The following is a 17,400-nucleotide window of genomic DNA, read 5'->3' as shown; positions in this document are numbered from 1 at the left end:
CCAGGTATTGCTCTTCCAATAAGTGTATTGGATTGCACGGATAATACGCAGTAAAAAGGTCAGAGGTTCAATTTATTTGTAGACAGAAGTTATTCTTTTGTATGGGGAAGTGCTGCATGGAGTAGGCTTCCTCAGTATCTAATCCCGGCTTATGACATGCCTATGCGCTGCAGTATAGAGCTCTAATCTTGCTGAGTGTGTCGGAATTCAGACCGAGCACTGTCTCCTGTTCGAGAGCCACGCATCTCTGTGGCTCCTCTCGATTATGGGGGAGGATTGGATTCAGACATGGCAACCAGGGGTGTACTACATGGGTGTACTACATGCGTGTACGTCCGTGTGTGTGTGTGTGTGTGTGTGTGGGGGGTGTCCTGAAGCTGACCTTTGCCCCTACTTGATGGTAATTAAGAACACTGTACTTGCACATATACACACTATTCTTAACATATACCCAGTTTATTTGCTTTTATGTGGGTTTCTATCAATGAACTTGTTTGTTGTCTTCAAAATAATTTTATTCATTATTTTTCTGGCAAATCACCAAAAACACTGAATCACACATAAAGACCTTCTCTTCCCTTTTTGTCAAAAATAACTATTTGGGGATGAAATCAATATAACTAGTAAGTGCAGTACCAGTCAAAGGTTTGGACACACCTAATCATAGATGGGTTTTTCTTTATTTTTACTATCTTCCACATTTTAGAATAATAGTAAAGACATCAAAACTATGAAATAACACAAACATAGCCAAAAAATATATATATTTTTTTAAATATTTTTTTGCAAAGAAATTCAAACATAGGCATCATCTTCACTATTCGTATTTGTCTGAGAGAGACAAATTTCAAGCATTTAAGCATAAGACTTTAGATTAAAATGTCTTTGAACACATCTCTCTCCCACTATCTTAATCAGGCGTGTCCAAACTTTTGACTAGTACTGTGGAAGAAATAAATCTTGCATGTGCGATGGCACTGACGTCCAGCCAAAACACACGTTGAGCGGCTGGTTGTGTGAGGAAGTGCTGATCATGTAAGTAGTGGACTACTGTGGTGCACTGTAGTATTAATAGGAGATTACAATTCCTCCTCACAGTCTCCACACTGCACAGCTAGGCATCTCATGCTGTGAGAGTCTGGGACACCTCAGTACTTACAATATACATTTCCCTGCCAAAAGGAATTAGCACAATTGGCTACTGTCAAGTCACAGTCAATGAAGAAAATTGGATGACCCTTTTTAATCTCATATCAAACTAAATTTTGCTAATTCACAGTTGTCATCCATTGGACACCATGGCCAAGGTAAGAATCAGCAGTTGAATATCTTTCCAATCAATTGTGAACTGTATGCATGCATATGCTTGTGTCTGTATATATATATATGCATGTGTATATATACACACATATATATATTGTACATATACATTGTACCTATACATATATATGTACATGTATATATACAATGTACATATATAATATATATGTATATTATACACACACATATCTATCTATAGATCTATCTATCGATATGTATATACAATCCTGATTTCAGTTAATGAATTTTGCATTCTATGTGACTGTGTGAGTGTGTAAATAACTTATATATATTAGATATTACATCTTGATGTGTATGCAGTATTGTTCAATATGTGTGTGTGTGTAATAATTTACATATTTGAGGGATCATTAATTATTGTTCATTTATCGATGTACATAAGTCTGTTTGTGTGTATGTGTCTATGTATGCATCACCCTGATATACATAGAATTCTCTGGGAGCAGGTCTGTCCTCCTCAATGTGTGTATATCTATGCACTGTCTGTTCCAATTTTCAAATATTGTGCCTATCACTTTGCTATATCAGTTGTCTATCTCTGCTGTTTCCTGTGGCAACCTGTGCCTAAAGCTCCTATTCCTGGAACACAGCATTATTATTGTAATTATTTTTAGCCAAAGCTGTATTAATCCCCCCCCCCCCCCCCCCCCCCCCGTCACTGCACAAAGCTCAGTCAACTCTTAGCGCTACACCGGCAGTGTTTACTCAAATCCCACGTGTAATTCGTCTCGTCTGCTTTGTTCACCGTCTCTGTCTGTCTGTCTGTCTGTCTCTCTCTCTCTCTCGTCGCTAGATGTTCCCCTGGTCGGCCATTTTCTCCTCAGAGCCCCAGGTCCCTGGCCAGCGGTCCCCAGAGGAGCTGGTGACCAATAACCTGATGCTGGAGCTGGGCGCCCTGCTGAAGCGCACCGAGCGACTCCGCCAGGAGAGGGCGTCGGAGGTGCGCAAGCGGAGATCCAGCGTGGACTACAGTTGGCTGGCTGCGCCGCCCCCGAAACAACCCTTCGAGCTCACCCCTGGGGAGGTGCTGGAGTTGCAGGACCTGTGTGCCAAGATCCGCCCGTCCCAGTGCGGCCCTGTCATACTGAGGTGGGAGTTTCGGGGCGAACGGGGTACATGCTGGGAGCAGGCAGAAGCGCAAGAATTTTAAGGTCCCAGAATATTACAAGTGACAAGTGACAACATTTAATATAACAAGTTGTGGCAAATACATTCCATTACATTACACGCATTTGGCAGATGGTCTTATCCAGGGCGACTTCCATTACAATAGAACATTAACATAATTACAAAGTAGCTCAGCCTGATTGTATTAACCCATGCATGATTGAATGAACAATATGGATAATATTTTGTACTGATTAGAGTAGCATTTCTGCTTTAATAATTATGACTCCAAACCAGTTTGGCTGTGCTGCTGGTGGTGTAAAATATTACTTGTATTTCATTGTATTTCATTTTGTTTAACATTTATAAAGACTTTCTGTATTGAAAAAAAAAATTACAAGTGGTTAAAAACACTGCAAGGCAGTAATATTTGGGCCCATAAGTGGTGACATCAACATCAAATGTTGTGTGGTAATAGAATGTAGTTTAATATCTATCTATATCTATTTTTGTGTGAAGCTAAAAGGAAATACAAAACAACACGGGAAATGATATATACCATAGATACAGAAGACATCACACTGATATTTCTGCTGCAAAATTCCTATCTGTGTTGTGACTTCTCTCTGCTCCAGCTCTCCTCTGTCTATGGAAGATGTACCCTATAGTCCAGGAATCCAGAACATCAGACAGTTCACATGCCTTTCTCACATATTCCCTTGCACAGTCTATTCTGACAGCCGATTGGCACTTTCTGTCGTAGATATAGAATTCCATTCCATTTACCATAATTCTGATGCAGCCCTTTACTGTTGTACACAAGGTGCACTGATGCGACTGTTACTCTAAGCGGATGTAGCCAATGTAGGGATTCTGCAAAATAAGCACCCCCTTCTGTCCCTCGCTTACTCTTCAAACTTCCTCCCCTCTCCAGGTTCAGGAAGCTGGTGACAGAGTTTGAGCCGGACGTCAACGAGGTGCCCCGGATCTTCCGCTCGGTGCTGAACGACTGCCTGGACGAGGACGAGATCGGGATGGAGGAGGACGAGAGGGCGCAGGCCAGCCGCTGGGAGAAGCAGCGCAGCAAGAGCCTGTCCTACGTCACCTTCCGCTCCAAGCTGCGGATCAACCCCTTCCGGGGCGGTCTCAAGGGACACGACGAGGAGGCCTGGACATGCGACGAGGAGGACGACGTGCCGGTGGGGGTCGTCGGAAGGACGAGGAGGGTGAGGAGCATGCCCGACATGACCCCCATCGAGGAGAGGGCACAGAGCTAAGACCGGGGAGGGGGGAGCATAGAGAGGGTGGGGTGGAAGGGTAGAAACATGGAAAGAGGAAGGAAGGGTGAAGGGGATATTTGAGAAGCAGAGACAGAGGAAGAGGGAGAGCTGGAGACATGTGCACCTTCACTTTTAAATACCGACATCACTACACACCAGAATACACATAATCTGAGCAGGTAGAGACTTGCAAAGAGAGGGATATATACGTGCTACACTCTTGTTCTGATAGAGGCCACATTTATGTCACAGAAAATATAAAGTTAAGCATCAAAAACCATCCAAAAGTCATCTTCCTAAATATTTTCATGTCATATAATACCAGTGTATTTTTTGTTGATTTAAATAAAATATTACAATTACTAAAAATATTACATTCATATTTTCCAATAAACATTTCTAGTTTCATCTTTCCTTGCTTCATTGTCCTCATGTTAGTTTGGACAAGAATCTGAGTACACTACCGGTCAAAAGTTTTAGAACACCTCCATCTTCCCAGTTTATTGAAATTTAAGCAGTTCCAGTCCAGTGAATGACCTGAAAAGGAACAAAGAGAAGTGGTAAACTGCCAGAGGTTAAAAAAAGTTTAGATTACCAAAAACTGAAAAATAATGTAATATATAAAAAAACTGAAAAATAATGTAATAATTTCAGAGTTATAAAAAAATCCTTTTTGAGGGAACAAGTAATGAGCTAACAACTTACAGCTTTTCTGCAGCGATGGAAGTAAATTAAGCCTTGAAAGTTGATGCAAACAATTCCTATAGGTGTACCGACATTCGTTGATTACTTACAAACCCTCTGTCTGTATAAAAGCAGTGTTAGAACAGACTGTGTTACTACACCCTCTGAAGCATTATTTGGACAATATTGCACTGCAGGAAGTAGTATATTGCTTATCATAATGGTGAGAAAAAGGCAATTAACAAAGGAAGACAGACAAAGCATTATAACCCTTAAAAATGTAGGTCTATCTTCTAAAGAAAATGGGGGTGTTCTAAAACTTTTGATAGTAGTGTAGTGTATTGTCGGTAGTGTACATTGTGATAGTGCTCTCTGTCATGCTGGAACAGTTCAGTGGCTTTGTGGTGTGAAGTTCTTCAAAAAGCTGTCAATTGCCTATCCATGTCATACAAAATATCTACCGGATACGGTACCCACCGTTGCTCGATTTCGCAATCAGAATAGCAGAGACTGAGGATTGGATACAGGTAAGGATTAGCCCTAAAAATGGTACACACCCAGCTGTTCTTTCATTATACTGATTGGACAAACTACACCAACATTGAAAATCCCTATGACCTTGTGGCCCCATGACACTGGCCAGATCACACATTTACCACAACTGCCCAGCCTGATGGGCTTCATCCAGCAGCCAATGCATGTGATGGTGACTAAACAGTCTGTAGAACACTCTCTACCTAACATCACACTTCTGCCCCAATACGCTGGAGTACTGGGGCAGTTGTGAGCTGAATTTATGTAGAGCTGAATTTAACAGGAATTAAGGAGTAGGTTGCAGGCTCAGAGCCCTGAGCTTGGACAGATTTCGAGTCAATTCCATTTCAGTTCAGGCATGGACTTAAAATTCAATTCATGAATTGAAAATCAGTTAACATTTTTTATGAATATTTTTCAGCAAATGAGCTGACCCTGACTCCAAGTGTGGACGTTAACCTGATTAGCTCAAACACATTCATAGTTGCAGAGGAATAACATCCAAAATGCAGCAAATCCATGGCATACATCTGAATGCAGCTATAGTGCTAAAATACACAAAAATTCAACAAGGTTCAGTCCAACACACTTGAGTGTAGCGCTATGACCAAGTCTATCTGATTAATGCAGAAGAAAACTAAGTTAGCCAAAACCATAAGAAAATGCACTGGAAAAGTTATAAACTGATAGTTTCAGAAACCACACCGTAGCACAATATGAACATTTTTGTATTTATTTTCAAAATGTTCTTAGTAAGATACACTTTTTAATATATTATTTACATTTTAAACAATAGAAGCTTTTAACTAAAAAAATAAAAATGGAGTTTCAATGAAAGAAATTGTCGTTACAGTCACAAAGACCCTCAAATGGTTTTATTATTCTTTTGTTCACAGTAGCTCCCCATAGAGAGAGGTGTAGTGAAGGACAGGAAAGAAAATGGAAACAGAGCAGGTGCTGGAAAAAAAAAATAAGAAAAAGGAGCGATTCTTCAAAATCCTGTCCCATTTTCTGGAGGTGCCACAGATACTGTGGAAAAGACCTTTTATGAATTTTCACAGAGCACACTTCTCCATAGCATGGCCTTCTGTATCCCGTCTCCTCCGCATATTGCAACTTCTGTTTTGAAGTAATGACACCCTAAAGAATCCCCTGTCTGAGGTCAGTTTTGACCCCACAAAGGTTACACACTGAAGGCAGTATCATATATTTGACTTAATAATACCTTTTTCTCAGTCTGGTCAATGACCTGCTGTGCCTCTAGAGGACTTCTGGGAATGGGGTCAATTAATGCTTCAGTGGAGTACATGCCTTCAATGATCAAACTGCACAAGTGTCCAAAAGCTTTTCTAGAGACACAGTTTATACAACCAAGAAATAAACAATGTATAAATGAATAAACCTTCACTACCTCTCTGGAAAGATACAGAGAGAATGAGAAAGATTAAAAGAAGAGGCTAATACACACACAAAGGCCTCTAAGGTCATACATGCCCATGACTGCCTTTCTTTATCTCTCGGTACCCAACACTCCTTCACATACACTTCTCTTCTGGGTGTCTCCATCACCACAAACTGACTTTTCCACTCAGGCGCCGCCGCCGCCCCCCACCCCCCCCCCCCCCCCCCCCCCCTCAGGCGAGGAAGACAACGAACACAATGAAGAACACGATGAGGATGAGGAAGATTTTGACCAGCAGCCAGCGGTGCGAGGAGACTGACTGAAAGTACTTGAGGATCTCGGCGTGGGCGGCTTCCACATTGAGTTGGGTGTCCTCCACGTTGGCGTCAATCCTTGGGGGGGTGGGGGGGAGGAGAGACAGTCAGGGTTATCTCAGGGCACAGATCCACGACTCGGGTTACATTTACATTTATTCATTTGGCAGATGCTTTTACCCAAAGCAACTTACAAGTGAGGTAGGGTCCAACACAAGCCGGCTGGTAGAGCTAACAAGTGCTTTAAACCATTAGATTACATTTATATAATGTCCTTAATATATATATATATATATAGTTTAGCAGGAAACAGTTCTGAGACATGAGAAATTCCTTTAGGGCAGGGGTGTCCAAACCTCTCCTGGAGGGCCACTTGTCCTGCATGTTTTAGATCTCTCCCTGCTCCAGCACAGGTGATTCAAATGATCGGTTTGTTATTCAGTAGCTTCAGGAGTTCGTTACAAATTGATCATTTGAATCAGCTGTGTTGGAGCAGGGAGAGATCTAAAACATGCAGGTTTGGACACCCCTGCTTTAGGGGGCAGTGTTTCAGGTTACCCCTTGCTCCTCCTCCTTCTCGACCTCGCTCACCTCTGCACCGTCTCCTCCTGCTCCTTCACCATGTGCGCCAGCTGCTGAAATATGGAGCCCAGCTCGACGATGGTCGACTCGATGTTCTGCATGGTGTCCGCGCGGCTCTGGATGTACGAGTCCTGAACACGGGGCAGACACCTTTAGCACGTTTTTCCGCTGCCGAACGCAGGGGTCGCGTCAGCGGTGATGTGACAATGAAAATCACCCCCATTCAGATTTCTGTGTGGGCTCTGGCTGACACTACACTCCTTGGTTCATGCTTAGGCTCAACTGGTGGCAGGCTGCCGAGCTGTCTGCCTTTCAGTGCTTTAATTTACGTTATTAGCATTTAGCAGACACTCTTATCCAAAGCGACTTAGATCAGTTACAGTTTTTTACAATGTTATCCATTTATGCAGATGGATATTTCCTGGGGCAATTGTGGGTTAAGTACCTTGTCTAAGGGTACAGCAGCCCTGCCCCAGCAGGGAATTGAGTTACCCTCTCAGTTACCCTCTCCCAGATTCATTTTCAAGAATTTACACTGAGGTGGCATTTTCTTATTCACTCCATTTACAAAAGGAAAAAGACATTCTATATTTTTTCATTTTGCAGTGGATGCTCAATGTAACTTCATATAGGAAAACTCTGAACAATACTACAACAATAATATGCTGTGAGCACAGACTCCCAGGCAATGCAGGCCAGACCATGTTCTGACAGTTCCGATTACATAATTTAGTTAAATGTGTCCTTTGGAGTTTGCATTTCCCACAGCAATTGACATCAACCCCACAACAGAGTGCTCGTAACACTATCTTCTGCACCATAATCTCATCAACTTCACACCCAATTCCCCAACTTCCCATTGGATAATTTACAGGAAGCTCAGCCCTCCACCTTTCACCTTTTGTATTTAAAATAATTTTAAACCCCACGTTTTTTTTTTCCCCAACCAACACTTACTTCCACAAAACAAATGGACAAACGAGTCCAGTAATGAGGTTAAGTAAATACAAACTGACAGACAGCTAACGGGACAGCTCTCCCACTCTGCGTTTGTTTCCCCGTAGGTGGGCAGAACACTCACCTGTTCATTTATCAGCAGCAGCTGCTGACTGCTGCGTGGGTCCATGGCAATGGAGACATCCCTGGACTCCCTGGCCTCATCCTCCATCAGCAGTGAACTGCCTGAAGAGGGTGAGGGAGGGGGAGAAAGGAAGGAAGAAAGGAAGGGTGAGGGGTGTATTCAAATAAATAAAAACTTTATTAAATCTAGCAACACTAGTTTATATCAAGCACTACGCAATTAACTAAAATAAAATTCTGAAGAGGCTGGAGGGGGTGAGGGGGGGTTTCTCTTACTGGAGTTGGTGGCGTGTAGCGGGGAGGTGGGAAGCAGGGGCTGAGAGAACTGCTCTCTCCTACTGCGCTGCTGCTTCAGGTTCTACAGAGAGGGAGACAGGCAGGGCGAGACAGAGGGGGAGAGAGAGGGGGAGACAGGCAGGGCGAAAGAGAGGGGGAGAGAGAGGGAGAGACAGGGAGGGTGAGAGAGAGGGGAAGACAGGCAGGGCGAAAGAGAGGGGGAGAGAGAGGGAGAGACAGGCAGGGCGAGAGAGAGGGGGAGAGAGAGGGGGAGACAGGCAGGGCAAAAAAGAGGGGGAGAGAGAGGGAGGGTAAGAGAGAGGGGGAGAGAGACACAGGGAAAATGAGAGTTGGGGGGGGGGGGGGGGGGGGGGAGAAACAGAGAGGGAAAGCCACAGGGAGAATGAGAGTTGTGGGGGGGGAGAGACACAGGGAGAATGAGAGTTGGAGGGGGGAGAGAGGGGCAAAGGGAGAGAAAGGGGGAGAGTAAGAGAGTGAGAAAGAGAGAGAGACGCAGGGAAAATGACAGAGAGGGGGGAGAGAGAGGGTGAAGGAGAGACAGGGAAATAGAGCAAAAGAGTGAGAGTGAGAGAAAGGGGGAAAGGGAGAGAGGGAGAGAAACAGGGAGAGGGCGAGGGAGAGAGTAACAGGAGAATTAGAGAGAGGGAGAGAGAAAGGGAGAGTGAGAGGGAGGAGATGAAAAAGGGAGAAGGAGTGAGGCAGGGAGAATGAGAGAGAGGGTTAGCAACAGACTTTCACATGCCAGAGCTGGCCGCGTGTGAATGTGAGAGCAGTGGCCGTAGGAAGTGCGTTTCCAGAAGAAGCACTATTTAAACCCTATCAAAAATGATACATAGCTGTGATCATTCATCATTGGTTATGGCAACATGGGTTGTTGAGTGAATTGTAAACAATGAGTCAGTGAGAAGAACGGTGGTGAGCATTTATCTTACCTCTGTTCTCACCTCCAGTACTGATTTGAAGTCGTTTGACATTGACGCCAGCTTTGACTACAAGAGAAACGTTTAATGACACAAGCATTAGAATAGATCCTACAACCAGTGATATATTTTTCCAAAAATCGTTAGAAGACATCCTTCCAATGAGAAAATCTGAAAATATAACACTTAGCATTTAACACTACACATATAATACTTTATTCACATACACAAATCAGGGCAAAAACATTTCTGGTGCTGTATCTGCCTGGCACCTGGGTGTCGGGCTCAGCAAGCTGCTGTGCCAGTATGGTTATAGTGACAGACTGTGGGTTAGGCGCGGGCGAACTGGCCTGACCTGGAGTGACACCATAATGGTGTTGGAATGTGTCTGGACGTGTCTTCCATTCTGACCGTTACGGGAGCGAACCAGTTCCTGCAACTGAGCTATCTGCCTGTTCAGGCTGGTGATGTCCTGGGACAGACAGAAAAAGGAGACTCATTGACAGATGCTGAAAAATATATCAAACACCTGTATGTCTCTCATTCCATATTTTAAAAAATTCAGCAGAATTTTTTTTAAATGTTATAATGGGGATAGATGGTTATATATAGAAGCACAATTTTTGCCATTAACATAAGTAGTTATCAAATATAAAAGTTTCTTAAAAGATGACATCAGAAGATCAGAACACATTCTTCCTTTTGGGAGTAACTTCAGAAGAGGGGTGACATTAATCAAAAAAAACATATGTACAGCACAATTTCCCAACCTGTTTGATGATGTAGGTCAACTCTTCGATCTCCAAGGCTTTATCGTCAAACAATGATTTTCTTTTGGCAACTGAATAAAAAACAAAATATTGTTACATTCCCTGTTTGTTTTATTAATAATACCTTGCATCCATATCAATCCTCAAAACAATTATAAGTATCATATATATATATATATATATATATATATATATATATATATATATATATATATATATATATATATATATATTTGATTTAGGTATTAGTAAATATGTTGAAAATTGGATTCTTACGTATGGTGAGCTTCTCCAGTTTGGCAAAAGTATTATTCAAGTCCTTCCCAATTCCCCTGCGGAAGACAGAGGGAGGAAACCAAAAAATGTAAGTTTGCTAAATGTAATATATCTCTAATGAATCCATAATAATCCAATATTGGTATGGCTATGCTATAAATGCAGGAATTTTTTATACATGTCATGAGCGAGGTACAGGCATAAGCGGGAAGTTACTGAAACATAACACAATTAATCCAGTACATCACCAAATGTATCATCCAATGCTTATGTCAAAACAACTGTTCTTAAATTGATTACATTTTCAAGTACATACAAAAAAATTAAGTGTTGCTACACAAGGCTGTGCACAGTAGCATTCATACGTGAATCAGGTTTTTCATTCTGTAGTAACACAAGCTGTATTAAGTAGTTCAGTCCCACATTTTACACAATACACCATCTTTTTACAGCTGAGCATTAAATATGGCTGACAGGTTATTACAGCCACTGGATTACAGGCCCAGGAGAGGGTCTGAGTCTTGTTCTTTGTGGATGTAATAGAGACTTTTTTAACCTCCCTGGAGAAATGACTGGAGAAAAGAGATTTCTCTTCTGGCACCAAGAGGGGGTGGTGAGGAAGGAAGTATTTTGCTACTATATAAGTCATAGCATTGAGATTAAAATACATGCAGGAACTTACTTAGCCATGATAGTGAAGTCACTGCGCTGTCTGATTGCACTATGGACTGGTTTACTTGTCTGGATCCCATTCTGTGAAGAAAGACAGAGAGAGAGAAGAACACAACTAGAAAGATAAGTGACAGAAACTCATAAATCTGTATAATGAAAATTACAAAAATCTTAGCAAAACATTTCTCAATATATAATTATTCATCCTAAAATAAGAACATAACATTAATTTTCGTCAGTGTTTTGTCCTGTAAAGAAAATACCTTTCAAATGGCTCCCTGTTATTTCAAGATTTTTTCCCCAAATATATTGCATAACAGAAACTCTCATGTGGAAACCACATCGTGCAATAAAAAAAAAACAGCAGGATCGGTAGTGTATACCGATATAATTATTTGGTGTTCATTCCAAGACCCAAGGCAGGTCACACGTTTCTTTCTAATGTGAAACAGTGACTTTAATTCAACTGAAAATACTGGTATCATCAAAATGACAAAAAAATTATTGTGTTGAAAAAGGAGGCAATTAATAAAATTCCTGATAATTTAACACCATACATTTTATTCTATACTATCTTGTTGTAGGATTATCTTAAAATCTGAAAAAATGGAGTCTTTCTTTCTAAGCCATGAAAAAAATGAAATAAAGAGAATGAACTTTAAAAGCCTTGAATATTGATTCTGTTGTTTTATTTTTTCTTTTGCTTAGAAATGGGGTGGATGGGGGACCACTCCCTCCTTGAAATGCCGAAAACCAATTTCTCACCTGCCTCCCTTCCAGAGACTTGCAGGCAGACAGGAACTCATGGGTGCGATCTCGGCAGGACATGCTGCCCGTGTTGAGGAGGCTGGGGGCGTGTCTTGCTGGAGGACCTGTGATTGCTGGGTCTAAAGCGGCCCACGGAACGCCCCCCTGCTAGCTGCTTCTAGGACTGTGCCACTGGTGTGCATTCATAGAGGCTTGGACACATCACCTGTTATGGAGACACAGAGGGCAAGCTGAATTACTGCCCAAATCCACAAATCAGAGTTGAATGATGGGGTTTCTAGGATCTCTGTTCAGATAGAGGAAAGGAGGAGGGCAGCTCAGAAGGAAAGAGGACTTACTATAAGAAAGGAAGAGAAGGATGAAGGTGTATTGCCATTGTTTATGCTGGTCTCTGTGTCATCTCAGGCTGTGTCTACGCATTGACATCTTGGTTAGGGGATGAATTATGGGTCTGAAGTTTGCCTGACTTTGTCTGAAGGTGTGAATAAACACCACCCCACATTTTTATTTGGAGATTTTTGGATTGTATTCAAGAGATTGGTATTGCACAGAATTTCTAGGTAATCTTTGGAGGAACTCCTGCATTCATAGAAGTGTCAACGGCAGTCAAAATAATCAACATAATACAAACATCAGAGTGAGAAGGATATCACAGCAGAGAAAATGGAGAATTTGGGATGAGTTGAGAATTTTTTTGAGTCATATGCTAGTTCTTATTATTGCTGACTGAGCTTTGTTGGTGAAAGTGTGGTCATCAGTGTGGTCGCACAGAACTGACTGGAATGCTTTTTAAGACAAGGACCATAATCACAATGCCTAAATAACATTAGCGCCCTAAAAGGTTGTCAGCAAAAACCTGCTTCTCATGTCTTCTGCATATCACTTGGCTTTTGTTTTCAGACACAGATTCTCTGCCACACTGCACAGGGCCAAAGAAGCATTTTAAATTAAACACACCATATCTTCTCAGCTCATGCTCTTTTTCATAAAGAACATAATGCTAGCAATCATCAACCAATGACATATTAGGATCAGTATTACATCAGCACCTCATGATGACATTCTTAAAATCTGGGGTCAAAGGAACACTGCTTTGGGACCAGGATTAGGGACCCCTGCCCACAGAGAACTCAGGGAAGCAGTGTCCAATCCTCAACTTTAAGAGGACTTCAGTCCAATTTTCCATTTTATTTTAAATCAGTAGCCAGCACAGACCTGGACAGAGTGGTAAAACAGGTTAATTTAAGACATCGGTGTAATTAAACATTTAAGTGCTCGGGGGAAACCAAGCCTGGTGCCCTCCAGGAACAGAACTGGGCACCTCTGCGACAGAACTGCTGAGCACTTACACAGACGCACACCCAAAGCCTGCCCAATGTGGACTTTGGAAAAATACATTTATCAGTGATGGGAATTCGCAAAAACTGTATTTGTGATGTCATTTATATCCTCGGTGGGCAAAGCAGTCGGAAATGCCATGAGAACACCTTACAACCAACTCAAGAGTGTAAAATGTGTAAAAAAGATTTCAGAGTAGGTCATGTACTGATAACTCAAGGGGTCATCTTCCAACACCATGGTTTATAGGCTACGGTGTGTTTCAAGACATGTCGTTATTACTAATAACGTAATAAAATTACTTATTTGGACCAATGACCGATGACCAGTGAACTGTTTGCCTGTTGTTCTAGGTGGCAATCACCTACCGAGTAAAAGGCATCTGTTAAAAACGACGGACTGTAGCAAGACATTTTCGACTAGGAGCGACAGAGAGGACTAGAAAACACCATTTTCTCTTTTCCCCTCCATCTTTTCGGTTTATCAAGCACGCAAAAAGCGACAGAGGGTTGAAATTTGTTTGTTAATTTTGTTTTCAGTTTCGGACAGGCAGACTATCGTGTCCCTGGTGCCATTACAATGCGCAGCTTGCCGGTATCTGCGTCACTCGGAAGTTGCCGGCTTTCTGCCCACCGATTAGACAAAATGTTTGTCCGTATCAGCTGGACCCGCGGTTTTAACTTCTCATTGGATGAACGGAATGTCAACAAATTCCCATTCTTCGCACCGACAGATCTAAAGCCTTTATTTTTGACGACTGAGGACAAAATACAAACGCAAACCAGGAAACGGCATCTTCACCAAAAAGATCTAAGGCAGGAACACGCCCCATTTAGCTAATGTCTAACTAAACAGACGCTAGCTCTAGAGCCATAACGTTAGGCTAACTATTGACCATTTTTTTCTTCGGGCCAGTCTTCCATTTCCAGTGGCAAACGGAATCTACTCTCGAGTAAAATTCATAATAGTACAAAAAATGCTTTAAACCCAATCACGTATTCATTCACACATCAAATTTGGCTATAACCAGCGCTGTTGGCTTTGTTCGGCAAATATCAGTCCTTACCGTGAAATCCGTGTGATCCTCTCTACCCCCAATCTCACGACAGCCGTCCACGAACGCTGATCCGGGTCACTCGTCGCGGGGTGACGTCAGCGCCACGTCTACAGTTGCGCATGCAGGTTCACGTGCAGCGCTACCCGGTTATAAACAAATGAACCGGACGGCTCGCGCATTCTTCATTTGGCGCATGTGTGTTGAATTCGGTCCGGTAACGACAGACTAGTTGTGGTTAGTCAACACGATAGCTATCCGAATCAGTAACAAACGTATTACACTTATTATTCCATTGTAATTTAGCTGTACATATTTGGTCTGAATTTTAACTTTAGCGTTGTATTATGAGCCTGTGCCTGTTTGCAAACGTTAGTCATAATTTCAAATGTGATTCATTCCAGCTCTAGTTAAATAGTTTTCTTGTCGATGCTTCCATAAACAAAGTTGACCAGTGGCTGCACTGTCTTGTCCTCAAATGAAACAGATCGGAGAGTCAAAATTATGCTGTTATATACAGTTTATTGCAACCATCAGAAATTAGGATATATTTTCTTATATTAATATTTCCATGGGACAAACCAGTTTGTTAACTACAAAAGTAACTATAAAAGTATGCCGAGGCACAGGAGAAAAAAAATGTAACCATAGAAATAAATACATGAACAACATTAGGCTAAAGTCCCGGTCTTTGAAGTAGGGGGACCGCACGGAACTGAACAACAATTAGCGGAGCCTGTCCTTCTGTCGTCTCCCCCTCCATTCGTCTGGCCATTCCTCTTAACGTTTTTTGGAAAACCGCATCTGCGAAGAAAAAACACACACAACTACATTAGGTGCACACCTAGTAGCCCATCACCACTCAACGCATTTCTTAACCCAACACAGCAGATAAAATAAAGGAGTGTTTAGTTTATTTTGTATGGAATCAGCTGGTCCAGCTCGTGCCATGAGCAGGCCGGGGGTGTGTATTTACCTGCAATTCCTAAATCAAGCTGATGTGTTTGAATCAGACTGAAAATGGGAATTCCTACTTGATTGTTAACAATTGACAATTGTTTTGGTGTGACCATTAAATTTCAGCCCCATGTTAACACTGATGTCACGATATTTCATTTCTCGTGCATGTTTCTTGTTTCCGTTGCAGGTTAAGCTTAAATTACGCATCACTGAATAGTCTTGTGTCCCCAACTGTTTAAAAGGCTACCTAGGCAAAGCAGATCTGATATACAACGAGGTAAGGGACAAATTAACCTAAACACACTGACGTACCAGACAACTGTTGTGCCTTGCTAAATGATGTCTTCTCATTTTGGCAACTGAAAATTAGAAACTTCCAGCGAGAGAGCGAACTACGTAGTTACCCACCTGTTTAATTTAAATTACTGACCTCACTTACTCTGGTTTACTTTGTAAGTAATGTCCGGTAGCAGGGCGTTAAAACATTACTTGAGTAACTACTGTATTAGGTAGTTAGTGCATTACTGTGCTCTGCAAAGTAAAAGATCAGCTAGCAAGTTTGCTAAAACTTCATTTATAACTGGAAACATAGCTACTTGGTGCTTGAACCTTAAATCCCGCCAAGTTTCATATAACCTACCAGTATCGCCTCTAGTTCTTCGACGTCAGCTTTGTCCTGTAGAATCCTGCAAGAAAAAAAAAATATAATTAACTAATGCAACATGTTTGACTTGTTTCAATCCTACTTAGACATCGCATGTTTTGACCACAGCAAGCGACATTTCAAATTCCGCGCGCAAACTGTTATCTTAACGTTACCTGTCCAAAGTTTTATTTATATTGTGGATATTCTCTGTTACAGCTTTAGTGACGCTGGTGAGATGGACCAGAGACTCCCGCAGAATCTCTTCCTGATTTAAATGACCGGGAGCCTGGGAGAGAAGTCCAGAACTTCTCCTGCTCACAGACCTCCGGGGATGCGTCTCTGTGGTTCCGTCCGCCATATTCGCGACACAAATGCTGTATGGGCGGAGAGAAGACACTTTTCTCTGTTTGCGCTCAAAGCTGATACCATTAGATACTACACATTTTATACGGGGCTAACTGCTGGGTTGAGGAAAAAAAATCCCTTCAGCAGCGAAATATATCTATCTTCTGTGGGAAGATGAAAGTTATATGATTTGCAAGTTTCACTAACACGTGTCCTTCGGTGCATGGTGTACTCTTGGTCAGGAGATGGCGCCCCAAAACAAGTGAATACATTAACGTAATCACGCTACTAGGCGTGGCACTCAGCAGCTAGTGTGTATGACGGAAATGCTGGGATTCATCAGACTTGGGAGAGGGACAGTTAAGTCTGGCTAGCATGTGTGCTGAAAGCAGGACAGAGAATTCATACATTTTACCTTCTACAATGTGCAACGGCTGTGCTGCTAGCTTGTAGTTCACTATTTTTTTGACAGACAGACACACACACACACACACAGTCAAATGTGTAGAGTCCATTCAAAACTATATTTCCTTAGATAAAACACATCGTAACAGAACATAAACATGCAGCTTTTGAAGAAATCAAAACCAACATACAGTATAATAGAGTGAATTTTATTTTAAAATAAAGACCAATACAATGTACATATACACATTATTTATAGTGCGAGTGTAAAATAATATCTAAGGAGTAAGAAGTTGACATTGAGACGTTATGTTTAAACAAGACTTTTCTGTGCTGACAATACACCATGAATGGTGGACTATAAACCCTGTAACTATCTCTTTAAGTTACGTACATTTTCAAAGAATCAACCCTCAGCCCAGGAATTCTGTACAGTTTTCTTGGAATTGTTTGCTTGCATATATTTTTGAACCTACAGACATGTTAGCACAAAAAGCTTGCTCTAAAATGAACATGAAGTAACACGAGAACAAGAAAACAGTAAGTATTTCGCGTGTAACATGAAAAGCATATAAAAGTATGCATCACGTTGCAAGAAACTCTCCAGAGTTTAAAACTGCCTGGT

At 41.8% G+C, this 17,400-nt stretch overlaps 2 protein-coding genes across 2 annotated transcripts; one reads left to right on the top strand and one right to left on the bottom strand.

The window, feature by feature from the left end:
* Window positions 1–2,134: 2,134 nt before the first annotated feature.
* On the top strand, window positions 2,135–3,725 carry LOC118774017 (protein RD3-like). The gene is made up of 2 exons (XM_036523101.1): window positions 2,135–2,430; window positions 3,383–3,725. The coding sequence occupies exons 1-2, from the start codon at window positions 2,135–2,137 to the stop codon at window positions 3,723–3,725; spliced, it is 639 nt and encodes a 212-aa protein (XP_036378994.1).
* A 2,855-nt stretch (window positions 3,726–6,580) lies between these two features.
* Window positions 6,581–14,505, bottom strand: LOC118774692 (syntaxin-5-like). The gene is made up of 11 exons (XM_036524124.1): window positions 14,432–14,505; window positions 12,025–12,232; window positions 11,270–11,340; window positions 10,588–10,643; window positions 10,312–10,382; window positions 9,897–10,013; window positions 9,554–9,610; window positions 8,601–8,682; window positions 8,326–8,426; window positions 7,254–7,375; window positions 6,581–6,740 (listed from the first exon to the last, which is right to left on the bottom strand). The coding sequence occupies exons 2-11, from the start codon at window positions 12,085–12,087 to the stop codon at window positions 6,581–6,583; spliced, it is 900 nt and encodes a 299-aa protein (XP_036380017.1). The 5' UTR covers window positions 12,088–12,232; window positions 14,432–14,505.
* Between the last annotated feature and the right edge of the window lie 2,895 nt (window positions 14,506–17,400).

The sequence above is a fragment of the Megalops cyprinoides genome, chromosome 3 (assembly GCF_013368585.1).
Source record: "Megalops cyprinoides isolate fMegCyp1 chromosome 3, fMegCyp1.pri, whole genome shotgun sequence".
NCBI classification, from domain to species: Eukaryota; Metazoa; Chordata; class Actinopteri; order Elopiformes; family Megalopidae; genus Megalops; species Megalops cyprinoides.
This window is presented reverse-complemented; position numbering and strand designations above follow the sequence as displayed.